The following is a 27,890-nucleotide window of genomic DNA, read 5'->3' on the forward strand; positions in this document are numbered from 1 at the left end:
ATCAGGTCAGTATTTGCCAGGAATAGGAACTTGGAAGGAGGAATGACTAGAGGCAGGTTCTTTTTCCAGGAGTCTAGGGAGAGATGAGGAAGTCTTCCTGATGGGTGGTAAAGGGAATGGTAAAACTAGAAGAGAAGAGTTTCTCCTGGGGGTGGGGTGCTTACATGTTATTTGGGAGAAATGACCACCAACCTTAAGCACACAATAATAATTCAGTGCTGATGACTGCATCATCTCCTCTGCAGAGACTGCCCCAGCCATCATGGAGGTGGCCGAGGTGGAGAGTCCTTTGAACCCCAGCTGTAAGATCATGACCTTCAGACCCTCCATGGAGGAGTTCCGGGAGTTCAACAAATACCTCGCATACATGGAGTCTAAAGGAGCCCATCGAGCAGGTCTTGCAAAGGTGATTATTCTCACATCCTTTAACACCAAAAACACTTGGCCTTTCTTTTGTGCTCTTAGTCTTTGTGGTATGGGAAATTGTTTATTCCAGAGGAAGATATTTGCAAGATTTGTTTTCATTAATCCATGCAGAGCATTTGATTTCTTCAAAGAATTATTGTCTTATTTTTCTTTTAACTATTTATGATAGGTGGTGTTCTAGGCCTTTTTTTTTTTTTTTTAAACAAAACACGTGTGGCTTCTAGAAACCAAAGAGATCCATGTGTGGGCTTCAGAAAGAGGCGAGCATATTCATGGCTTTCATCACTTTCTCATAAAGGACTGTTATTAACCGAAGCTTAACTGTTCCCCTCCCCTCCCTCCCTCTTTCTCCTCTTTTCCTTCTATTGTTTCTTTCTCTCTTTCCCCTTTTACAAATATAACAGATTTATTGAGATGTAATTCACATAAAATACAATTTGGGCACTTAAAATGTACAGTTCAGTGGTATCCATTGGCAGTCATTCCCTGTTCCCTGCTATCCCCTCAATTGTAGGTGACCACTAATCTATTTTCTTTCTCTGTAGATTTGCTTATTCTGTTTTCTTTTCAATTACTTGCTTATTAAGTGTGGAGAGTGCCTACTACATACCAGGTATTATGCCAGGTGCTAGGGTGTGTAGAGAGGAGATGGGATAGTAAAGACCACATTTCTGTCCCTGTTGAGTTTATATTCTAGTGGCATCTTGTTAGGGTGGTGAGATAAGGACATTTAAGCAGAGACCCAAAGGATATAAAGAAACCAACTTTTTCAAGATGTGGGGACAGAAAGAATAGCAAGTCCAGAGGCCTAGAGGCTGACCTGAGCTTCATGTATGGGAGGAATAGGAAGGTGGTCTGTGAAGTTGGGGCTCAGTGCACAGGAAGGGGTTGGTAAGTAAGGTATAAGAGCCCTGGAAGGGGCCAGATCATACCAAGTTTGTCTGGTGTTAGTAAGGATTGGGGGTTTTATTCTAAGTGTAGTGGGAAGCATTGATGCACTTAAAGCAAAGGAGGAAAGGACATGGTGGCTATTTGGTGTTTGTTATTTTTGTGACATTATTTATTTATTTTTAAAGCTATTTATTTGAAAGAGAGTGCATGCGTGCACACGAGTCGGGGGTGGGCAGAGGGAGAGAGAGAATCCTCAAGCAGACTTCCTGCTGAGCAAGGAGCCACATGCGGGGCTTGATCCCAGAACCCTGAGATCATGACCTGAGCTGAAATCAGAAGTCAGTCTCTTAACCCACTGAACCACACAGGCACCCGATGACATTGTTTTGAAAGTGTCACAGGGGCTCCTACATGAAGAATGAATATCGTGGGGAGACAGAGTGGAAACAGGAGTCCTGTCAGGGGTAGCTGTGATATGCTTAGGGTCACAGTATGGTGCTGAAGATTGCACTGCAGGTTTGCACCCATAGACCCAAAGTTAGAACTTTGAAAGAGAGATGATCTATATAATTCATCCTTTGATCACACCCTGAGATGGATTATCTATTCCTTATATAATGGAAATACATTTCTTTTTTCTTAAATGTTTTTTAAAAAGATTTTATTTATTTATTTTAGAGATAGAGCACGTGTGAGTAAGGGGAGGAGCAGAGAGAGAGGAACAAACAGACTCCATGCTGAACGCAGAGTCTGACATGGGGCTCCATCCCATGACCCTGAGATCATGACCCAAGCTGAAATCAAGAGTTGGATGCTTAACCAGCTGAGCCACCCAGGTGTCCCTGGAAATATATTTCAATTAAAAATTTACCTCATAAGAGGCTAGGGGGTGAGAGAGGGAAAAAAGTTCCCGCAGAAGAATAGGTTTTATTGCACTTACTTCATTTTATTATTCTAAATGTTAAGCTTGTAATCTGGGTTTCTATAGGTTTGTCACCATCACCTCATAAATTCATGTGCCCTGCCAGAGCTTGCTCGACTGTGGCTGAGTCATCTTGGAATTCCCATCTCCAAGGGGAGGTCCAGTAGCATTAAGAGCAGACATCAGAGGAGAAAACTCCCAGAACTGCAGGGGTTGGTTGGTATTCAAGTCCTCCTGCGTCTGGATGCTCCTGCTTATAACCCAATTCGTGGATTGTGCTGGTGTCTATCCCCTGAGGTCTGTCATTTTGTTGTGTATGGTTCAAGTCCTTCCTAGAAAAGGTTTAAAATTTTGGGGATATTAAGTTGAGTGAAAGTTTATTAGGTATGGGTGAGAGACAGAAAAGGAAGATAAAGAGGAAACAAGGAGAAAAGTGAAGAGATTTATAATGAATTTCTCGGGTGACGAATCCTTAGTTTAACCTATTTATTAGTTTTTAAAGAGCCCACTTTTGGAACCTCAACCCTTCAGATTATCTTTGATCTGGAGAAAAACCATCCCCGTAAGTGCCCCCTTTGAGAAAATCATTCCTGAGTTGAAGAGAATATAATTTCAGAATTAGTTGACACATATAATTTTGATCATAAACTGGCAGTGGGTTAGCAGGCTTTAGGCTTTATTTGAGTGGAGGAAAGTTGGGGGTGACTCGTTGTCCCCTTCTCTGGGCTTTGAATGCAGCCCTTTGTCTTGGTCTTCTCCCCTTTTGTTCCTTGAAAACATAGATTTTACTGTGTTCCACTGAGATTAGGGAGTGTGCCGTGGTAGGTTAGCACGTTTAGTAACATGAGAAGGGGAAGCAGTACACACCCTCCCAAGGGTACACCTGTGCCGCTGCTGGCGTTCTGTAACAGGGTGAAATTAATGAGAACCACAATTAGTTTTCTGAATGTGGCACAAAACACACCTGAGTCTAGACTTTTTTTTTTTTTGAGTGAGATTTATTGACAAAGTTGGAGATGCTCATTTATTCAGTCTTGTGATAATTTGCTCTTGCTTCTACTAGGAATACAGTGACTTGTTCTTTTGGTTTTTTTGTGGGTTTTTTGGGCCATTTTTGTTATATTTTACACCAAGTCATGTAAAGTCAGTTTCACCTACTTGCCTTTTTTTCCCTGGAAGTTGCAGCAAGAGCAAATGTGTAAAATTGGACAAAATCAAGTTGTAAAAATCAAAACTGTATTAATGCTGCTAGTTTGCTTTGAGGGCAAGCCCTGGGGACAGAGCCGCCCGTGAGATTCTTTGTTAATGCACCATTGAATGAATTGGTCTTAATTTATGATTTGGAGAGAATGGCTGAGTAGTTCCAGTAGTAGTGACTTTGGCCTTAGATTACAGTCTGTTTTGGTTTTTCTTTTATCAACATTTTTTAGATTTATACTTTAGATTTAACTTCTATTTCCATAGTGAGAGATTTGACACTCGGACTTTCTATCTAAAATGTGGTTGTCAAGTTGGGAAAGTAAAGAATGAGAGTCTCTTTAAATGTAAAACTTACATTGTTTTTGTGGAGAAAGATGATGATGAACCTTTATTACATATGAAGTGAGTGAAATTATTCCACAACAGTAATCTGGACATAGACTATCCTGGGCCATGGGTTATGCACATTACATAGTTTTGTGAATAGCCTGGAGAGTATAGACAGTGATCTCTGACCTCAGGGTGTGAAGAAGGATTGTAAGATGCACTGCTCTTCCTCTTACTCCTTCTTCCTCAGTAGGTAGATGGTGATAATAGCAACTTACTGCAAGATAAGTAGTGCAAATGCAGATTTCAGTCAGAAATTTTCTTTTGAGTATAGGGCGCAGGTTGGAAATGGGGCAATGGTGATATAAAATAAAATGTGTGTTTTTGTTTTGATATAATAATCAAGAAGGTAAACTTTAGGAGGAATGGGTTTCTTTCAGTTAGAGTCATTGAATGTAAAAGTTTAACTTTGAAATCTTTCAAAGTCCTAATAAGTATCTTGTGCTTCCATTTCCTGCCATTTCCTATGTAAGAAAATCTGATGCCTTGAGATTTAAAATTACAGTCCAAAAATAAGATTTTTGTTATAGACCTGAACTTACAAATTTTTAAAGTTCTGTCTGAACACTTTTTATGAAAAGTAAATGAACACATACATGAAATATTTATAAAGATAATGTTCAGTTTTTGTAAATATATAGTATTTGTTGCTTCTCTAAATTTAGAAAAGAAAATTGCTACAAAGCTTTTTTTCACAAGTCAGGAAAATATTTTTTTAAATTTTTAATTATTTTATTTTATTTATTTTTTTATTATTAATATATAATGTATTATTTGTTTTGGGGGTACACGTCTGTGATTCATCAGTCTTACACAATACACAGCACTCACCACAGCACATACCCTCCCCAGTGTCCATCACCCAGCCACCCCATTACCCCCACCCTCTCCCTTCCAGCAGCCCTCAGTTTGTTTCCTGAGATTAAGAGTCTCTTATGGTTTGTCTCCCTCCCTGGTTTTGTATTGTTTCATTTTTTCCTCTCTTCCCCTATGGTCCTCTGCCTTGTTTTTCAAATTCCACATATCAGTGAGATCATATGATAATTGTCTTTCTCTGATTGACTTACTTTGCTTAGCATAATACCCTCTGGTTTCATCTGTGTCGTTGTAAATGGCAAGATTTCATTTTTGATGGTTGCATAATATTCCATTGTGTGTGTGTGTGTGTGTGTGGGTGCACGTGTGTGTGTGTGTGTGTGTATGTATATGTATATGTATATACCACATCATCTTTATCCACTCGTCTGTTGAAGGACATCTGGGCTCTTTTCATAGTTTGGTTATTGTGGACATTGCTGCTATAAACATGGGGTGCAGGTTCCCCTTCGGATTACTGCATTTGTATATTTGGGGTAAATACCCAATAGTGCAATTGCTGGGTCGTAGGGTAGCTCTATTTTCAACTCTGAGGAACCTCCATACTGTTTTCCAGAGTGTCTGCACCAGCTTGCATTCCCACCAGCAGTGTAGGAAGGTTCCCCTTTCTCTGCATCCTTGCCAACATCAAGACAGGAAAGTATTAAACTCAAAATATAATACTAATTTTGATTGTAGATGTATTTGTTTCTAAACAAGAGCCTGAATCAAACCATGTTTTATTTTTTTGAATTACTTGCCCTTATTTCTGATGAAGAACAAGTTTGTATTTACAACCCTTTCCCCTTTCAGTATGTTAAGAAGACAGTTTGGTGTGTTTATCCACATGCATTTGTTAATGATTGTCCATATTTGTTTAAAGTACTGAGTATGTGTTTTAAATAGCATATATGTAATAGGATTGTGTCTACTCTCATTTTAAACTAACATACCTTGGAGGAAATGAAATGTGAACTATCTCCATATTGCTGATGAAAATTAAATTAACTTGAGACTTGACAGCTCACTTTTGATTTTTTTTTTTTTTTTTGGAGCCAATTCTGTCTTTTACCAGCTATGTACATTGGACAAATCACTCATTCTCCTGACCCTGAGTTTTCTCATCTGATGAAGCTTGACCTAGACCTTTCACAAAAGCTAGTTGCAGGTACATTGTATATGTGAATATGAAAGACAGAACCTTAAAACTCTTAGAATATAAAATAGAGTGCCTCTATGCCCCAGAGTAGGAAAAAAAAATATTTTTTTAACCAAAGATCAAAGCAGTCCCATAAAGGCAAAAATGAATAAATTGGATTATGTTAAGATTAAGGATTTATGTTTATGAAAAGATACCTTTAAAAAGGTTGGAAGGCAAGTTATAGGGTAAGAGAAGATATTTGATACGTGCACACATATATTGATATTTACAAATATCTATACACACATCCAAGAATAACCAGACTATATCCCTATACATTAATAAGAAAAAGACCAACAGGGGTGCCTGGGTGGCTCAGTTGGCTAAGCATCTGCCTTCAGCTCAGGTCATGATCCCAGGGTCCTGGGATAGAGTTCCGTGTCGGGCTCCCTGCTCCTCAGGGAGTCTGCTTCTCCCTTTGTCCCTCCTCACACTTGTTCTCCCTCTCTCTCTCTCTCTCTCTCAAATAAATAAATAAATAAATAAATAAATAAATAAAATCTTAAAAAAGAAAAAGACCAACAATGCAATAGTAGAATGGGTAAGAGACTTGAAAAAACCCTTTACAAAAGGGAGTATTCACAGAGTCAGTGAATATGTGAAGAGGTTTCTTTAGAAATTAAGAAAATACATGGGGTGGCTGGGTGGCTCAGCCATTAAGCGTCTGCCTTCGGCTCAGGTCATGATCCCAAGGTCCTGGGATCAAGTCCCACATTGAGCTCCTTGCTTGGCGGGAAGCCTGCTTCTTCCTCTCCCACTCCCCCTGCTTGTGTTCCCTCTCTCGCTGTCTCTCTCTGTCAAATAAATAAATAAAATCTTAAAAAAAAAAGAAATTAAGAAAATGCAAATAAACTCTACACTTGGCTACCATTACACAACCTATAAGAAAGACTAACATTTAAGTGATCGACAGTACAAAGTGATGATGAAGGTGGGGAGTTAACAGGAACTCTGCATACATTGCTGGTGGATGTGTGAAATGGTACAACCACTTGTTTTAAAAAAAGATTTTATTTATTTATTTGAGAGACAGAAAGTGCAGGGGGAGGGCAGGGAGAGTAGAAGAAGCAGGCTCCCCGCTGAGCAAGGAGCCCAATGTGGGACTTGATCCTAGGACCCTGGGTTCATGACCCGAGCCGAAGGCAGCTGCTTAACTGATTGAGCCACTCAGGTGCCCGGTGCAACCACTTTGATAAACATTTAGTAATAACTGTTAAATTTGATCTATACATACCCAGTGTCCCAGTAATTTCACTGATAGGAGTGTCTGTAGATATGTGTTTATTTTAGAGAACTATGTGCTCTTATGCAGCAGAAAATGCACATGATATTAATAGTGTTATTTGCAAAAGCCAATAATCAGAAAAAGACAAGTGAGCACTAAATGGTCCCCCATTTATAAATAAATATTTGTACGAAGGAGTACTGAGTAGGAATGAACATCAGTGAACTTAAGCTATATAGAACATCATATTTGAATCTCATAAAATTATTGAGTAAAACACAAAAGATACATTTCAAAAATCGGTGCTAGAGATGCTACCCAGGCATAAAACCATAAACCCCGGAAAGGAAATGCATACCATCAATGCCGTGATGGTGGTTACCTTTTGGCCGGGAGAGAAATGCTTTTGGAGGGCACTTGGAGGTACTCTGGTGTTTGCTTTATAATAATTCACAGTTACATATTTGTAATTACGTGTTTATTAATGTGTGCTATCTGTATTTTGCAATTTTTTAGAGTTTATCTTAAAAAATTAAAACAATTTCTAAAGGTGAATAAATTCCAGCTATAAATCATGACTTAATTAATAACTTTGTCCCTTCTGATTTTTAATCGTATGCATATAGATTTTTGGTCTTATTGTTTAATGATGTTTTCACTGTTGGTAATTAAGTGTTTAAATACTGTTGGAAAAGAGTGGTGTGCTGAACTGCCTCATATAGGAACATAAACATTGATAATGCACATCAATTTCAACTTCATGTTCAGTGATGTCATGTTGGTAAGCTCAAAATTAGCCATGGTGAGTGCAGTTATATCGTGGAAATAGGCAAGAGCTACAAATCAAGGTTTTCTCCACCTTCCCAGAAAACTGATTGCTAAACATGTACTAGCACACCACTCTATTACTTGCCATATTGTGTGAGAGGTATTTAAAGAAAATAATACTGACTAAACAAATAAAAAAAAAAATACTGACTAAACTTCAAGTTATTTTGCTTCTATGTGTCTCTCAATTTTACTTTTAAAATTGAGAGGTTAGTAGTATCAACTAAAAAATAAGTTAATAAAATTACAGTATTTGGTATAAAAGTACTGTTTGGTATAATGCCCAATAAATTTTGTTTAAAAAAATCATATCAGTAAGGTGAATATTTAGGAGAATACTGACATTTCCCTTCATCTGAATCTTCACAGTTCTTTTACACATTTATTATAGAAATGCTAAGATATTCTTCACTTGTATTCTGTTGGAATATCAAAGCTAAATGACTACCTGGAATGTTTTCCAGATAATATTTTATTTTATTATTTTATTTTTAGGTGATTCCTCCTCAGGAATGGAAGCCAAGGCAGTGCTATGATGACATTGATAATTTGCTTATTCCAGCACCGATTCAGCAGATGGTCACAGGGCAGTCGGGACTGTTCACTCAATACAACATCCAGAAAAAAGCCATGACAGTGAAGGAGTTCAGGCAGCTGGCTAACAGTGGCAAGTGAGTGCATGCAGTTTGCTACTTTTATTGTTTTCGAAGATATACATGAGCATGGTAAGAAATCAAGTAGCCAGAGGAGCTTGTGATGAAAAGCAGGAGTCTCCTGCACGTCTTCTTTCAGTTTTCATTTAACTGTTTCTGTTTTCTGTTCTCCAGGTGGTTGCTTGCTTACATTTAGTTTACTGCTAAGGAAATTGTTTCTCATTTTATCATTTTATTCATAATATCTGTAAATAGTTTTTTCTGTCTTTTGGTTGCCATGAATATTTTTGATTCTACACATGATTCATATTTGTTAGGCGAATTTTGTGTGACAGCGTTTAAGTCTTTTTTTTCCAGCTCTGAGGTAAACTTTTATTTTTTTTCCTGGCTGATAGGACTCTTCACACCCAAGCTCCTCCCAGCAGCTTTTATCCCAGCAGCTTTTATCCTGCTTACACAGTGGCAGCGTAGTCCAAAAGGTGCCAAGGCCATAGGGGTTGGGGAATCACTTCGCATTTCAGGCTGGAGGAGTGAGGGGCTTGGAGATACTCCCTGCCAACAAACCTTTACCAGCAAGAGGCCAGGACATCCCAACCCCCAAGCCTGCATCCTGGTGGGAGGTGGCAATGGCTCTTTCCAGCTTTCCACACCTGAGAGGAACAGGACCAGACTGGGTAAACCACAGGCCCCCAGCTCCAGTGATGGTAGCTCCTAAACCTGGCCCCTGCCCGGGTCACAACCCCAGCTCCCATCACAGGCAGGGCTCCTTCTTGGTCCTCAGTGTCAGATGGAGCCCTCTACACTAGTCAGGACAGAGACAAAGCTGGAAGCAGTAGCAGTGGCAGAAAAGGAGCAGGCACTGAGACTGGTGGGTTGTTGGGCCAGCAGCATGGGGCCAAAGGCTCTCCTGAAGTCCGGGCAGGCTGTTTGTCCTTGCAGTTCTGGGGCTGGCCACTATGGGGGTGTAGTGGGCCGTAACACAGGTTCTTGGGCACCTTTCTTTCTGGATGCTAGCTGATAACTTGTCTTTGGCTGCTGTCTACTCCTTGGCATCAAAATAACCAGATAGTGATGGCATACCTGGTGGCATAGGGTGGTTGCACCTCACGGGGGTTCTGCTGATCAGACCAGAAAATGAGCAGCCCATCAAAGAATGGCTCTATGTCGATTACCACAGGCCAGCCCTCAGGGAAGATCTGCAGCAGGCCACCATGCACCTTGATGTCCCAGTTCTGATTCAGGTAATAGTTACAGATGATACAGTGCCCATTGCTGTGGGGATTGTCCACATGCCTTATGTACCCCAGCCTATTGCCTGAGTAAGACACCATCATGGCCTTGATGCGCCCGTTGATGACATAGCCACCCAGCACCCAATGCAGTGGCAGATTACAGCATCCATGTGGACCAGGAGGACCCCAGTGCTTCAGCAGCTGGGCTTGTGGCCTTCTCCTGAGGCAGTCTGGCCTTGCAGATGCTGTGTGGTGGGATAGCCTGCTGCCTTACTAGCTGTATGTCATGCTGGTGCCCTCTCTACTTCAGGGCCTCCACCTTGGCCAGCACATGGCACCCAGTGCCGCCCCCCGGAAGCTGTCCTTCACACAGATGCCATAGTGTTGCATGCAGAGCACAATATAGTCGAGGGCCAGGTGCTTGGGTGTGACAAGCAGCACCTCCTTCTCCAGCCCCACGCTAACCTCACCATTGCCACTGCTGCACCCATGCTGCCCTCTGCTTTGGCCTCTGCCTCCTGGTTTTCCTCCCTGCCCCGAGGCCTGCTTGCTTGGGTGCAGGGGCATCCCCACCACCCTCTGTCCATTTCCATTTTGGAACCTCAGGCCTGGTGCCCTGGGGCACCAGTTGCTAGCACCCTTTGGTGACTAGTGCTGCAACATCTTCACTCTGCAGCAGCTGCAGCTCACCACCATCCTGCCTGCCGAAGCCCTACCACAGTGGGCTGGCTGTGGTGGAAGTGGCTGTGGCCCTGGGGGTCCCACTCCCTGCCAAGGCCTTAACAGGTGTTCCTGGTCTGTTGTAGGTGTGTAGCAGGGGACGGGGCAGATAATTCTCTATTCCGATCTTGGCCCAGCCAGGATCCGAGGGCTGCGACACAGGATCTGGCAACCTGAAAGAGCCTAAGGGAGAGCCTGACTTAGGGGCTGTGGCTGGCACAGGCTGTCCATGGCAGTAGTGTCTTCATCTCTTGGGTATGGAAGGTAAGACCCAGGCCCGTGACACCACCCTCCTCTGCCTCTTCCACTTGATGCATCTGGGGCTAGGGCAGCTATGCCTGGCATAGGGCAGGGTGAAGCAGGGCAGGCAGCAGAGGCTCTTCTTATACCTTGGGTGTGTTCACTGGTCCCCAAGTCCTCTGCTGCCCCTAGGGGCTTGGGAAAGGACCCATCAGGGTGGTGAGCTTTTTCCTCTGCCTTCCATGACATCAGTTGTGCCAGCCCACCAGTGCTGCACAGCGCACACCATACCCCTGACAGTGTTTAAGTCTCAAATGATAAATTCTATATTTAGAAGATGAGTAATTTAAAAAGAAAACCCTTGAATGACTTGAAGGGCCACCATTATTGTATTAGCTGTATTGTAATTATACCTTTGCTGTGTAACAAATTACCCCAAACCTTATAGCTTAAAACAACAAACATTTATTTAATATCTCAGTTTCTGTAGGTCAGGAATCTGGGAGTGGCTTAGCTGGGCGGCTGTGGCTCAGGGCCTCTCATGAGGTTGCAATCAAGATGTCAGGTGGGGCTGTTATCATCTGAAGGCTTGACTGTGACTGGAAGATCCCCTTCCAAGATTATTCTGCTTGCGTGGCTGTTGGCTAGAGTCATGAGTTCCTTGCCACGTGGACTGCTTTCTCATGTTGCAGCAGCTGGCTTCTTCCAGGGCAAGTGATCCAAGACAGTAACCAAGATGGAAGCCACAGTATCTCTTCATGATCTGTTTCTTGACTGCTTTTTGCCATATTCCATTTGTTACAAGCCAGTTGTAAAGTGCAGCCCTTCATCAGGGGGATGAGAATTAAGCTCCATTTCTTGAAGGGAGGAGCATTAAAGAATTTGTGAATATATTTAGAAACCATCACTGTTATTATTATAGATTACATTTCTTTTTAAAGATTTATTTATTTATTTGAGAGAGAGAGAGAGCATGCATGAGTTGGGGCAGGGGCAGAGGGAGAGGGAGAGAGAGAGGGAGAGAAGCAGACTTCCCACTGAAGGCAGAGCCCAACACGGGCTTGATCCCAGGACCCCAAGATCATGACCTGAGCCAAAACCGAGTCAGATGCTTAACCAATTGAGTCACCCAGGTGCCCCTTTAAATTACCTTTTTAAAGAAAGTTTCTGATATGGTAGTTAAAGCCCAAGACCAAAACATTAATTTGAAAAAAAATTAAAACTCCAAATCAACCAATCAATCAGCCAATCAAAAAACATCACCGTCTAAATTCTCTGGATAGGTGTGTGTGAAATTAAACTTTTTGGATGAATTTAGTTGATATCTTTTTAAAATTTAAAATTGACATAGTACTTGATGGTGCTTGAAGAATCTTAATTCTGTGTGTAAAGTTCCAGTTATGGAGCCTTGTGGCTATTCCAAAGGAATTGAAAGTTTTATATTTCATGTGAGTCCCTTCTTTTGAATTTTTGGTAGGCGTTGTTTTAGATCTCATTAATTGAGAATGTAAAACTTTTACATAGACTGGACTGCTTTGTATTCAAACTCTTTTAAGAACTCTTTTAACAACTTATTAGAGTAATGCTATTGAAACAAGATTGTGTTAGCAAATTTACCCAACTTTTTAAAAATATAAATGATTTGCTGTATTCTTTTTTCCTTTTTGATCATATTCTATATTTGTTTATTATTCTCACTAAAAGAGATTGATAACATGTTTTATTTATTTTTTATTTTTTTACTTTGCAAGAGTTTTTATTTATTTTTATTTTTTCATTTCTTTTTAAAAATTAATTTATTTTTTATTATTGACATATAATGTATTATTTGTTTCAGGGGTACAGGTCTGTGATTCATCAGTCTCACATAATATACAGCACTCACCACAACACATACTCTCCCCAGTGTCCATCACCTGGCTACCCCCCCCGCCCCAGGTCCAGCAGCCCTCAGTTTGTTTCCTGAGATTGAGAGTCTCTTATGGTTTGTTTCCCTCTCTGGTTTCGTCTTGTTTCATTTTTTCCTCTCTTCCCCTGTGATCCTCTCCCTTGTTTCTTAAATTCCACATATCAGTGAGATCATAAGATACTTGTCTTTCTCTGATTGATTTATTTCACCTAGGTTTGCTATATTCTGTTATTTATCTTCTAGCATCCATTTCCAGAGCCATTCTTAAAGTGTTAATTAAACAGATTAGTTCATTTAGTGGAACGTTTGCTTGGCTACTTTGATATTTCGGGAGACAATTTGTATTTGAAAGTAATCAGATTGTACTTACTAGAAAATGTTTGTTAGTACCTTTAATAACCATTATAATGACCATAGGAGAGGTGAAAAGTACAATGGGGTTTCAAAGGAAAATAAGACTTCTGTGGTTGATAATCAGGAAGGGAGTAATTTCATTTTGTGGGTGGTGTTCAGATGGATTTTGAAGAATGGTCAGAAATGCTTTTATCAGTTACAAAAGTAATATATGCTTCTTTAAAAATTCAAACATTATAGAAATATATAATTTTAACTCCCAGAGACGATCACTGTTAATAATACATGGTAATTCAAAATACTGATGAGAACAGATCCTTGAAGACCTTTTTTCCTTGTCATCGAGAAACTTGTATCATCATCTCTAGCTCATGTGATTATGGTAGCGTGGTATCAGTTTTCTATTTAGAGGGAATTTATTTCACTAGGCACTTATTTTGTTCATATATCTGTTCAATTTTTACTTTGGTGGCTTAGTTGTAGATTGATTTTCCTGAATGCAGCCATTCGGGTGACATTGTTTGTTTTGTGTATCGCTTTATACCCAGTGCCTGGTACAGGATCTGGGGGTATATAATAGGGTCTGTTTTAGTATTTGTTGATTGAATGAATAGTGTCATGAAAGCTAAGATAAACTTGAAGTGGTATAAATTATTGGACAGATTGCAGTGATTTATTTAATAATGTAAATATCTCAATTTTCTGAAGTTTCTATTTATTTATTATTATTATTTTAGTAATTTTACTTATTTATTAGAGAGAGAGAGAGCATGAATGGGAGGGGAGGGGCAGAGAGAGAGGGAGAAGCAGGTTCCCCACTGAGCAGGGAGCCCCACCTCAGGGCTAGATCCCAGGACCCTGAGATCATGACCTGAGCCGAAGGCAGAAGCTTACTGACTGAGCCACGCAGGTGCCCTTTTCTTTCTTTCAGTCTTTTTTTTCTTTTCTTTTAAGATTTTATTTATTTAGATTTTCTGAAATTTAAAAATAATTTTTAAAAATAATTGGTTGTTTTTTTTAAGTTGTGAAATATATCTATTATGAGAAATTGCCTAACAGGTTATCCCATGTTAAGTTTTATTTTTTGAGTTGGATTAATTTCATTATAATTGTTACAATGTTAAAATGCCTTTAATGGGAATGCAAACTGGTACAGCCAAATCTGGAAAACTGTATGGAGGTTCCTCAAAAAGTGAAAAATAGGGACACCTGGGTGGCTCAGTCGGTTAAGCCCTCTGACTCTTGATTTTGGCTCAGGTCATGATCTTATGGTCGTGAGATTGAGCACCACATTAGGCTTGAGGCTGAACATGGAGCCTGCTTAAGATTCTTTCTCCCTCTCCCTCTGCTGCTCCCTTCCATGCACTTGCACCGTCTCTCTTTCTCTCTCCAAAAATAAATTCTTAAAAAAAAGTTAAAAATAGAACTACCCTATGATCCAGCAATTGCACTACTTGGTGTTTACCCAAAGGATAAAAAAATACAGATTTGAAGGGGTACACGTACCGTGATGTTTACAGCAGCACTATCAACAATAGCCAAGCTATGGAGAGAGCCCAAATGTCCATTGACGGATGAATGGATAAAGAAGAAAATACACACACACACACACACACACACACACACACACACTGGAATATTACTCAGCCATCAAAAAAGTTTTGTCATTTGCAATGATGTGGATGGAGCTGGAGTGTATTAAGCTAAGTGAAATAAGTCAGTCAGACAAAGAAAAATATCATATGATTTCACTCATATGTGGAATTTAGGAAACAAAACAGATGAACATATGGGAATGGAAAAAAAAAGAGGGAAGCAAACCATCAGAGACTCTTAATGATAGAGAACAAACTGAGGGTCGGTGGAGGGAGGTGGGTGGGAGGTGGACTAGATAGGTGATGGGTATTAAGGAGGGCATTTGTTATGATGAACAATGGGTGTTGTATGTAGGTGATGAATCACTAAACTCTCCTGAAACCAGTATTACACTGTATGTAAACTAACTAGAATTTAAATAAAAATTTGGAGAGAAAAAAAATGAAGATTCCTAGGGAAAAAAAAAAACCTTTGAAAATTCTTTTTATATTTCCTCTGCCAATTCCATGTAGGAAATTTGTTTCAAATGCCAGTGAAATGGGTTTCTAAGTCTCAATCCAAGGCTCTTGCTTTTTCACTTATAGCTGTGCTCGGGTCAAATGGTGTTCATAATGGTTGTAGTATGGTCCTGAGATGGAGTTAATTTTCATGGGAGGCAGGAGGCATTCTCCTGGTTTTTGTGTTCATCTGTTTTCCTTCATTCAGTATATGCCCTTGCATAGGTCCACAGTACATAATATGCTTGGTGTAAGCAGTAGACAGGATAACATGCTCATTTGGTTAATAACACAACTCAGTTCAAAGAAAATCTAGAGATCTTCAACATAGTTCTCCTATAAAACTTCATGGAAGTGAGTAATGTACTCTCTTGTATCACATTACTGATCTATACTTTCTTCTAGGCATGGAACTGTGTGCTTTACATAATTATGTAATGGAGTCCTCACAATAGTTGAACTGTTACTATCCCTGTTTTATGGAGTAATAAATGAGGTCCAGGGAAATTGAGTGCCTTGCCCAGGATTACATAGCGTATACATGGCAAAGATTCAAAGCTCTAGGCAGGCTGGTCCTGGAGACCCATCTCTTAACAATTGTAGTAATAGTGAATAAAAGGTTCTGGAAAAAAGGAATGGTTGGATTGCTTTTGAGCAAATTGATACTGGATTTGTGCGACAGCTGTAATTGTTTCACAGTCTTCTAGGGATGGAATCTGTAGCTGGGTTTCATTAGAATTGGGCACCAATTGATTGAACTGGTCACTCTTTTCAAGTTTAGAATCATTGTTTCAAATATCCACAGATCTTAGAATTTAACCTCAGTAGCCAATACTGAACCAGATGTTTCTTTTTTAGTGTTATAGGTAGTTAAAAATTGATCATGATTGAGTAGTATATAGTGATAGATTCTTTGGGTCTCTTCTAGTGAAAGACAGTTTAGGACTTTAGTATCCAAAATGCAAAAATTTCTCTGTAAGGCATAATAAACAATATCTCTGTTACCTTTTTTATCACCTGAGTCTGACCTCTGGTTAGCTTGCCTAGGATTCTTATTACTATTGGAACCTACTAATCGAAGTGGTGGCATACAGTGGAGTTAATGATGCTTTCATGCCCATCCTTTTTAAATTTTTGGCTGTCCTGTTGAGATTCTAATGTTTTGGGTAAATCAGCAAATTATTCTATATTTCAGATACAGTTGTTAATTTGTTTGGTTTTCTTGCTTACTGCTTGGGTAATTAGTTTGGGGTCCCAGTATAGTGAGTATTGATTTTGATTGTTCTGCAGTTATTAAATATATAATAAAATGTCAGTAGGCTTTATGGGGATTGCTACTGCTGCTAAACACTCTTTTTCTGTTAAAAAACCTGTTTCATTACTTTCTTAGTTTGTTGATTTCTTTTTTTTCTCATATAGAAATACTGGTATTTTTGTGTGTGTGTGTATTAATATAAGATTGTTTGTTCACAGTCCAAAAAATACAGAGAAGTAAGTGCCTTTCTGTAATTCCAATGCAAAAGATAACCATTAATATTAATAATATGGTCTATATTTCTTTTTGGCCTTATGAGTACAGTTATAGATTTTTTTTACATAAATATTATCATAGTGTATTCACCATTCTATAACCTACTTAATTCGTTGTGGAAAGATATTAATATCAATACATAGAAATATCTACCTTATTTTGTAGTCTGTATTTTATTGAATTTAGCCCTTGTTGTTGGATGACATTAGTTTGAGTTTTCAGTTAATGCTGGAGCAAACATCCCAGGTCATGTATCATTTATACGTCTCTGCGTTGTTAGAATGAATGAATTTCCAAAGTTGGATTTTAGGGTTGAAGCTACACATTTTTTAATGGTTTTGGTATTTCTAAAAAGTTACACTCTGGAAAGTTTGTACTACTTTATACTTTCACTCCAGCTGTGTAAGAGAGGTCTCTTTCTTTCCTGCCATTAATATATTAAGCATTTGCCAATCTAGTGGTTGCAAAGTATCTTATTTTGGTTTTGCTTTCTTGGACTTTAGTGAAATTATTTTTTGTCAGTTTTTCTGTAGATGTTTTACCATTTGCGTGTAAGTCTGTAAAATTTACTAGTATAGTATAATTGGTTAAAGATTTTAGAAGATAATTTGAAAGATAAAATAATGAATTTTTAACTATTTTCCTTTGATATTTGATACTTCCATGAGTTTTTTCCTTATTAGTAAAATATATGAAGGTATTTTATAGAGTTATTTAGGAATCTTTAGAGTATCCAGAGATCTGTGATAAATACATTTGTATATTTACTTGTTAGATTTGACAACATGAGTTGCTGCATTGTTTTCATTTTAATAAAATTTTGTTTAGAAAGTGATTTATGTGATATGGGTGGGGAAAATCTTAATCGCCGTATCAGTTTGTACTCCTTTCATTTACCTTTTGCAGATACTGTACTCCAAGATACTTGGATTATGAAGACTTGGAGCGCAAGTACTGGAAGAACTTAACTTTTGTGGCACCCATCTATGGCGCAGACATTAATGGGAGCATATACGATGAGGTATATTTATACTGTAATGGGTTTTGTAAAGGGCAGATTTCCTATTTTTGTTACTGTTTTAGGTACTTGAGAAGTAGTCCTTTGTTATGCTTTGTGTGATCCATAATTCCTCATAGGATAAGAGGAAATCAACACATATCAGTAGGATTTCTGTTGCTGGTATTTTTCAGATTGAAACCAGCAAATGGTACAAATACCTGAAATTGTTCAACAGTAATATATTATGTGGTTATCTGGCTAAACTTTAAATTACACTAAAATTTTTTTTAAGCAAAACACATTATAAAGATATTTGGGAAACAGGAAATATTATCCATAATACTACCACCTTAAGGCAAAAAACAGTATTTTAATATGCAGTCTTCTAGTAGTTTTCCCTAGTCATTTGGAAAAGTTAAATTTGAACAGGCTTACTGTCCTTTTTTCCACAAATTATGAAAATTTTTCTTATTTATTTATTTAAAAAAAAGATTTATTTATTTTAGAGAGAGCATGCACACACATGCACAGGGGAAGGGGCAGAGGGAGAGGGAGAGAGAGAATCCCAAGTAGACTTCCTGCTGAGCATGGAGCCTGTGGGGGTTGGGGGGTGGGGGCTAGTTCTCAGGACCTGAGATCATGACCTGAGCCAAAATCAAGAGTCCCACACTCAACCAACTGAGCCACCCGGGCGCCCCGATTTTTCTCTTTTTTAAAAAAGTACATATTATTACAGTCTTTCCTGTTATTTTTCATGAGACCATAATATACAAAGAATCTAGTCCTTTTTGCCTCCTCCTAATACATGTAAACTTTGTCTGTTGTTGCTGCTGTTGTTCTTCCTTTTTGAAACCTTTTATTCCCTCTCTCACTGTTTTATTTTGGGACATGTCTTACATACTGAAAGGTTGAAGTAGTGCCGTGACGACTGGGATATCTTCACCTAGATTCACCAGTTGTTAGTATTTGCCTCATTTCCTTTGTTTTTCCATTGTTCTGCCATTGTCTCTCTTTTTCTCTGTGTTTCTGTCTGTCTGCAATAACATTTGAAAGTAAGTTGCAGACATTATGACAGTTCTTTAATTATTTCAGTACGTGTGTTTTAATAACAAGGCAATTTAACATTTGTATATCATTTAATATGCAGATCATATTCATGGGATCCTAATTTTGCCAACAATATATATAAATTTTTCCCTTCATCTGAAGGATCTGGTTGAGGATTTCTCTTTATAATTAGTAAGAGATTTATAGGGTGATGCTTAGAGACTAGATGACTATCCTGTATCCCAGCAGCCTTTCATTCAGTGAATTTACATCCATTGATAATCTTTGTCTGAATCTATTATTATAGTATTTTTAAACATTTTGTATTTTGAAAGCTAGGAAGGTGCATAAAACATAACTTAAAGCTTCACAAATTGTTGCAAGGTGATCATCTGTGTACCATCATTGACCTCAGGGACCCTAGAGTTCCCTCACACACCTTCTTCACTGATAATGGTCTTCCCTTTTTTCTTCAAAGATAGTCACTATTGTGACTTTATGGCAATCATGTACTTCTTTTCTTTAAAGATGTAATTCATTATATCCTGTTTCTGAGTTTTATATAACTAGAAGAATCATTCAGTGTGTATTCTTTTATATCTGGCTTCTTTCCTGCATTATAAACATTTCTAAGCTTTTTCTGCACTATAGCTATAGTTCATTCATTTCTTTGCTGTGTGTTATTCTATTGTATAAATGTTCCACAGTGCATTTATTGTTCTGCAGCTTATGGTCATGTTGATTACTTCTAGTTTTGGCTTTTATGCACATAACTTTCATGAATGTTCTTCACGTTTCCCTGGGCATGGAAGCATGTGTTTATATTGGATGTAGGCCTGGTAGTGGTTATAGGGTATGCATATGCTTAGCTTTAGAAGAAAACTGTTTTCCAGTTTGTACCTTCTTATAGCAGTGTTTTTGAGTTCCCATTGCTCCACATCCTACCTAATACTTGGTATTGTCATTCTTTTAAATTTAGCTATATTGTTGGGTGTGTGTAATAGTAGCTTGTGGTCTTAAGTTGCGTTATGATTTTTTTTCTTATGTTCATTGGCTGTTTGGATTTTCCCTTTTATTGAGGTGCCTTTTTAAGCCTCTTAAATATTTTTCTGTTGTGTCTTGTTTTTCTTACTGATTTATAGTTCTTTATACATTCTGGGTATGAGGTAGTGGCACAATTTAAAATTTTCTAGATGGATTTCTTTCTTTTTTTTTTTTTTCTTAAAGATTTATTTATTTTAGAGAGAGAGAAGGGGGAGGGGCATAGGGAGAGGCAGAGAGAAACTTAAGCAGACTCTGTGCTGAGCATGGAGCATGACACGGGGGCTCAACCTCATGACCCTGAGGTCACAACCAGAGCTGAAACCAAGAGTTGGACGCTTAACTGACTGCACCACCCAGGTGCTCCCAGATGAATTTCTAAATTGAAAGGACCATTCTTTTTTTCTTTTTTTCCCTTAAAGATTTTATTTATTTATTTATTTTTTGAGAGAGAGAGCGCGTGCGCGCGCGCGTGCACACACAAGCATGGGGGAAGGGCAGAGAGAGAGAAGCAGACTCCCGGCTGAGCAGGGAGCCCCACACAGGACTCCATTGAGGACCCCATGATCATGACCTGAGCTGAAGGCAGACGCTTAATCGTGCCACCCAGGCACCTAAAAGGACCATTCTTATTTTTGAATATGGACTAGATATTAGATGATACTGTGGAAAGTAATGATGGCATGGTGACTATATATATATACATATATATATTATATATATATATATACTATTTATATATATATTTATATATACTATTTATATATATATATTTATATATGTATATATATATACACACACATTTATTTTTTAAAGATACACATTTAAATATATACAGGTTAAGTGACGTGGGGTTGGAATTTGCTTTTAAAATACTTTAGAGGGGCGCCTGGGTGGCGCAGTCGTTAAGTGTCTGCCTTTGGCTCAGGGCATGATCCCAGCGTTCTGGGATCAAGCCCCACGTCAGGCTCCTCCACTGGGAGCCTGCTTCTTCCTCTCCCACTCCCCCTGCTTGTGTTCCCTCTCTCGCTGGCTGTCTCTCTGTCACATAAATAAATAAAATCCTAAGGAAAAAAAAAAAAAAAAGGAGGAGGGGAGCTGCCAGGTGCTCTTATGTTCCATACCAGTTTTAAGGAAGCAGTTGTGTATAGTTAATCTCATAGTTGTAGAAATGTGTGAAACTAGGTTGTCATCAACCACAAATTTCCTCTGAACTGATGGTTTATTTTGTGCCATCTCTCTGGTTTCTTCTGTATGGTATACTGGCAAGTTTTTAGGCTTCCAAGAGGAAGATTGAGCTGAGGAATCATCTAGATTCTGGGCTGAGAGGTTGCATGTCTGAGTGCTCTAAAATAAAATAAAACTCAGTTTAAGGTATTTTTTTCTAACCACCCTTTGGGATCGTTGACCTCTTTGTTCCTTTTTGCATATATAATTAAGAGTTAGAAGCAGCATATTTGGGACAGTTTCCAGAACAATTAACACAAGAATGCCCTGAACTAGCTTTCATTTTTGATAGTAAAATACAGTAATTGTTGATGGCACAGAAGAAGCTACTGGATTTTGGTTTGCTATGCTTATTGCTTGTATTGGAAAACCAGTTATACATTGGCGTTGCTTTAAGGCAACATTGACTTTAGAATTCAGGTTTGAGTAACTTTTGTTATTAAAATCCAATGAACAAAATCCACTGGTTTATAAACATGCAGTTTTAAAGCATGTTCTGAAGTCAGGAATCTGTCATTTTGGTAGGACCTACAAGGCACCATTATTTTATGGAATTTGTGTGGCTCTGCTGGTACATTTAGAAGCTCCAGAGTTGAGCTGACATTTTCAAAGCTTTTGTAGCATAAAGAGAGACAAGAGAGATGTTGTAAACTGCTACTGGTAAACAAAACCAGTCACACTGATGACACCTTAATTCAAACAAATGAAAAACAACTTGTTTTTGCCCCCTTGAGGTAGACGGAGAAAAAGAAGAGAGTGCATTAAAGAGAGTGATGAAGAGTGAGTGTACTAATAACCCAGGACAGTCAGCAGCGTTTGAAGTCATCACGATGAATGGGCATTGATAAAGCCCATGTATTGTTTTGCTCTTTACAGTTGTGTCCTTGAATTGTTTAACTGTTTGGCTCAATATTTAAATTGTACTGGGAACTGGTTTGGTTATGGTTCGTGGCATTATTTTGGAAGGAACTATAGTCATCAAATTGTAGTTCACTTCCCCCCCTAATTTCTCGTTATGGCCATTTCCTTTAATTTCAGTAGAATGATTGAAAAACCATAGCTTTTTTTTTGGTGAGGCTGGGAGTTCTTGGACAGGGTGTGGGGAGGTAAGAGGTACAGTTTGTGCATGGTGCAGAGATGAGTAAGGATCCTCGTTCTCAAGTAATTCACAGGCTCAGAGGGGCAATAAAGTGTAATGAGCTTGGCCATTAAGGCAAGTGTAGGGTTCTAGGGAGCCAGGAGGAGAGACAGAGCAGACTTGGCACTGAAGGAACACTTGCTGGAGGAGAGAGAACATCTGAACTGGACCTAGATGAGTAAGTTCAAGTCAGGTAAAGGAAGCAGAAAGGAGGATGGGGTAGGAGCTAGACAAATTTGAGGGTAAGACCACACGTAATAGTCTCTGTATTTTTACTGAATTCTGAGGCTTTTTTCTGAGCACTGGCTTGTGGAGGGTGAGGCTGGCTTGGAATAATGGGATCTAAGGGGAAGGGATTGGCCTCAGACTCCAGACTGGGTTGCCGATATGGGCTCAGACCTGTCGTGCTATAGTGGTCCCTCCTGCTCAGATGTTTGTATTGCAGCACCAGGCAAATTTTCAGTGGCAAAGGAAGTGCCATTTTAGTGATGATGAGGCTTGGACGTGACGTAGGAATTAAGGTTGAGAGTGTCCATGAAGGACTCATTGAGAACAGTCAGCCCTAATGGTAAAGGGAGAAGGGCTTGGGGATCCCAGGGCACGAGTCTTGGCTCCTCTTTCATTCTGCCGCTTCTTGGACAGCTTGATTTCCTTAGGATATACGAAAGAGTATCAGTCCGTACCATGGACAGTAGCCTGTGGCGGTAGTAACAGTCATACGATTTAAGCAAGTTACTATTTTTTAAGTTGAAATACCAAGACTATCAAAGGTGTATGGTGACACAACCCAGCCTTTGGGTGTATGATGCAGAGTCAGATTCTGTCTATTGTTTGTCTTTATAAATAAAGTTTTATTGGAGCATAGCCTAATTTATTCATTTACGTATTATGGCTTTTTTTTCACTACAGTGGCAGAGTTAAGTAGTTGTGATAGAGCCTGTATGACCCACAAAAGCTAAAATATTTATTGTCTGGCCCTCTTTTTTTTTAGATTTTTTTTTTTTTAATTATGATATGTTAGTCACCATACAATACATCATTAGTTTTTGTTGTAGGTTCCATGATTCATTGTTTGCGTATAACACCCAGTGCTCCATGCAATACGTGCCCTCCTTAATACCCATCACTGGGCTAGCCCATCTCTCCACCCCCTCCTCTCTAAAGCCCTCAGTTTGTTTCCCAGAGTCCATAGTCTCTCATGGTTCATTCCCCCTTCTGTCTACCCCCCCTTCATTTTTCCCTTCCTTCTCCTACCGATCTCCCTGCTATTCCTTATGTTCCACAAATGAGTGAAACCATGTAATTGTCTTTCTCCCATTGACTTATTTCACTTAGCATAATCCCCTCCAGTCCATCCATGTCGATGCAAATGGTGAGTATTCATCCTTTCTGATGGCTGAGGAATATTCCATTGTCTATATGGACCACATCTTCTTTATCCATTTGTCTGTTAAAGGGCATCTCAGCTATTATCTGGCCCTTTGCAGAAAAAAATTTGCCAATCCCTAACACAGAGGCATAATTATGTACTCGGGGAATGATACTCAAAACCTTTTTGAGATAGATGCGATATAAATAAAATTCTGAATGTTCTCAGGAGAATGAGATTCATATATATTGACTACACTGATACCTTGAGACAATGAAATTGAGGCGTTTAATTATGTCAGGAGCCTGATGTGGGGCTTGATCCCAGGACTCTGAGATCATGACTGAGCCGAAGGCACACACTTAACTGACTGAGCCACCCAGGCACTCCGCCTCGTCCATTATAAAGAAAGTTTTAACTAGCCTTTGCTAATTATACATTTAAAAAGTTAGCTTTCTGTTAAAAGAAGCATGAGAGTTTCTTCAGGAAACAAACACACAAAAAAGAAGAGATATAAAGAGTGAAGAGGAACAGGGAGAAAATGTCCTGTAACTGTGTGGGATGATTCAACTTGGCTAAGGGATACGAAAGTCAACAGGTATATTTAGGAAAGAAAGAAGCTAGGACATTTCTGAGGTAGCCAGTAGCTGAGTGTTCTTCCACAGATCTTTGAAGACAGAGTACATCTCTTTGTTCTGTGTGTGAGAGTGAAGCACAGGCATTAACATTGTTTATACTGACAGTGAGAGTGAGGCAGTCAGGCTTGTGTTCTGTGTGCTATTTAGGGCTGCATTTCTAGCAACACCTAACATATAGTAGAATGTCTTAATGATGATAATGGTTCATTAAATCGAGGTATGTTTATTTATTTATTTATTTAAAGATTTTATTTATTTGAGAGAGAGAGACAGCCAGCGAGAGAGGGAACACAAGCAGGGGGAGTGGGAGAGGAAGAAGCAGGCTCCCAGCGAGGAGCCCGATGCGGGGCTCGATCCCAGAACGCCAGGATCTCGCCCTGAGCCAAAGGCAGACGCTTAACGACTGAGCCACCCAGGCTCCCCTAAATCGAGGTTTAAAATGAAGTTCCGTGTGCTTTGGTTAAGCTGGCTATTATCTTCATAATTTGTAACACTAGAAGGATCCCCAAGAATATTGTCTTTTTTCAAGAGAGTCCCCTTTGCAAGATTTTCCCTTTGTTGAATGGTGACAGATAGCTCTGTCCCTAAGCTTCACCCACCTTCTCCATTGCCTAGGCTTTCTGATTTGAATGTTCGAATGTCTCATATCATCACAGGCAGTATAGTCTACAGTGGCCCCTTTGAGCGGATGTTGTCAGAGTGGTGGACCAGCAAGGACCTTAGCTTATCTACACCGTCATACTTCTTACTCAAGAGCAAGTTATCCTTTTTTGAATGCTTTACGTCCAAGTACTTCTTTGTTTTGAAATAAACCTATGAGATGGTATTGCATTAAGATTGACAGTTTCCTTTGTGTGTCATCATTTTTATTTTTATTTATTTTTATTTTTTTGTATGTGTTATCATTTTTTTTTTAAAGATTTTATTTACTTATTGGACACAGAGAGAGACAGCCAGTGAGAAAGGGAACACAAGCAGGGGGAGTGGGAGAGGAAGAAGCAGGCTCATAGCAGAAGAGCCTGATATGGGGCTCGATCCCATAACGCCGGGATCACGCCCTGAGCCGAAGGCAGACGCTTAACCGCTGTGCCACCCAGGCGCCCCTGTATGTGTTACCATTTTTAATGGCAGTTTTCTGCAGTTCACTGGAGAAAGATAGCACATCTCACTGTGAGAGCAAACTGCTTCACTAGTGACCTACAGCTTGTGCCATCTATCATTGTTTATAAATCTCTAAGACTTGCTTTGACATTCAGTTCCTTCACTAAATCATGTTCCTCCCCCACTTGCAGCTGCTTCCAGATCTTCGAATGTGTCCACTACCAGCCCTTGTACCAGCCTGGTACTCAGTGGTCTCCTGTGGGTGGCTCTCAGTCCACTGTACAAGGAATTTCTCTAGTTTCTCAAATATTGTGTTGGCTTGAGTAGCTACAGTTAAGCTTTCCAACACTGCTGTGTTTAGTAGATAGGGACACGTGGAGAACACGCCTTAGTGCTTCCTTCCCTCAGTATGCACCATCCCTTCCAACTCTTTCTGATGTGTAGACTTTTCTATGTTTCTTACACTTACTGACTGTTTTGTTGGGCATTCCTACTTTCTCAGAAGATATTTTCATTAATAATGATGGGATGATGACAGCATTGATGCTCAGTACATTTAATATGGGCACAGGGCATGACTGGCTACTCTTTTAGGGAGAACAGTTGAGATACAACTAAACTGTTACCTACATTCCCTTAACTGGATTTGTGTACAAACAACATGATTCTGTTGGTGGACATTTAGAGTCATTATAGAGAATTTTTGATGTGGATACTGAATTTTGGGTAAAAAATATATATAATTATAACAAATTCAGAAAATGAGTATAGAAAATTAAGGATACCTGTATTTATGTGACTATTTCTTCCTCAGTAGACTCATAGTCCTTGGCAGGTATTATTTCTCATAGACTCTCCAGTCCCAGCTCCCATCATAGTGTCTGCTGCAAAGAATGCACTGAAATAATTGTAGAATTGATGAGCGTATGACTTTTAAAAAATAGTTTGACGACAAATCCTGGAGTTTCTTATATGTTTTTGCCCAAAGGTGAAAAAACCAGAGTTTTATTGCTAAACTCTGTACATCTTGAACTGTTTGACATTATTTTAGGAGGGAAGTGATAAGATCAAAATCATGCTTTAGGGACTGTGATGAGATGATGGTCTGTAAGATGCACTGGTCACAGCAAGAGGCTTGGAGAGTGCTTTGAAGAGGAAGGAGAGGGACGTGTGTGTTCTTCTGAACACTAACACCCTGAGGCAGTGGTTCTCAAAATTTTTTGGTCTCAGGTCCCCTTTATACTTCTAGTAATTTACTGTGGACCTCAAAGAGCTTTTCTTTTGCAGGTTATATCTACCCTTGTTTATTTTATTAGAAATTAAAACTGAGTATTCAATTCATTAAGAATTATCCATTATATAATAACATACATATTTTTATTAAAAAATGACTATAATTTCTGAAACAAAAAGTTTGGTGAAAGGGGTGGCATTATTTTACATTTTTCAAATCTCTAACGTCTAGCTTAAAAGAAGGCCTCTGGATGCATATACTTGCTTCTGCATTTAGTCTGTGGTGATGTCATGTAGCCTCTGGAAAACTCGACCCTATTGTTGTGAAATGAGAATGAGAGTGAAAAGCAAATAATGTGTTGGTATAATTATGAAGACAGTTTTGATGCCACAGACCTTAATGGGATCTGGGTGTTTCCCAGTGGTCCCCAGACAACACTTGAAAACTGTTACCTTGAGATATTTAGCAAAAGATTCCTTCTCTGATCTCAGTCTACAGAGATGATGCAGGGATCTTGAGACAAAATAACAGCGTTCCATTCTTGTTACTGACTTTTTGGATAACTGCGTTCCTGATATATACTTCAAAGACTGAATTACATTAGGAGACAGTGGTTCTCATCATGGAAGCCATGGAGTTCTCTGGGGAACATCATGCCGTATATTCTGTCATATAACTCAGGCAAAATTTTACAAGCAGAAAACGGACTTAGGATGTGAACTCAAGTGCTTAATTCTCAAAATACATAAAATATTTTGAAGAAATTATATTTCTGAGATTATCCCTATACAATGTTAATTAGCTAGTCATCCAGGTATTTCTTAATACACAATTGATAGAAAATTTAAAATGTTTTGAAATACTGTGGTAAGCCTTAAGACAAAAATACAGTGTCTTATACTTTATATTTCTCCTTGAGAGCTGAGAATTTTTTTTTTCCCTTGCTATTTATGTACTAGATGGATGGATGTGTGTTTGGGGTTCTCTTTCAAATTTCTTTTGCCAGTTTTCTTTATTGTCTATGAGTATAAATGCATAAATTTTTAAGTACCTTTTTGTTGATATAAATGTTAAGGATAAAAAATTTGGAAAGTGTTGTATAAGAGAAAAAAATTGAAATCACTCATAAATCCTGGCATTCAGAGACACTAGCTGTCAAAAATATTTAGTGTATTTCTTTCCAATGTTTTTTCTCTACTTAATGCTTGAGAACTGTGTTTTTTTTTTTTGTTGTTGTTGTTTTTTGTTTGCTTGTTTGTTTTTTACAGATATGGTATCATAGTGAACATATTTGGTTTTTTCTTTTCCTCTCCCATTTTAACACATTGTGAATGCTTTCCCCTGTTGATAGATGTTCTTCAGCAGGATAATTTAGCATTTATTTTTTCTGTCTAATTTCTATTGGTTGGATGGTTTTCTCAGGGGAGT

The 27,890-nt window shown here is 38.9% G+C and overlaps 1 protein-coding gene across 14 annotated transcripts in view; it reads left to right on the forward strand.

The window, feature by feature from the left end:
- KDM4C (lysine demethylase 4C) overlaps positions 1-27,890 on the forward strand; it is a 419,337-nt gene that overhangs the window by 38,484 nt on the left and 352,963 nt on the right. For 10 of the 14 annotated variants that reach the window (XM_048223474.2, XM_048223476.2, XM_048223479.2 and 7 more), the window contains 3 exons: positions 246-406; positions 8,431-8,606; positions 17,574-17,688. In XM_048223474.2, the coding sequence (XP_048079431.2) occupies positions 263-406; positions 8,431-8,606; positions 17,574-17,688 (435 nt within the window). In that variant the 5' untranslated portion in view covers positions 246-262. Of the gene's footprint in view, positions 1-245; positions 407-2,305; positions 2,537-5,755; positions 5,850-8,430; positions 8,607-17,573; positions 17,689-27,890 lie in introns of those variants that run through there. The other 4 variants (XM_048223471.2, XM_048223473.2, XM_048223472.2 and 1 more) reach the window with 2 other exon arrangements.

This window comes from Ursus arctos, unplaced genomic scaffold (genome assembly GCF_023065955.2).
Source record: "Ursus arctos isolate Adak ecotype North America unplaced genomic scaffold, UrsArc2.0 scaffold_18, whole genome shotgun sequence".
Classification (NCBI taxonomy): Eukaryota; Metazoa; Chordata; class Mammalia; order Carnivora; family Ursidae; genus Ursus; species Ursus arctos.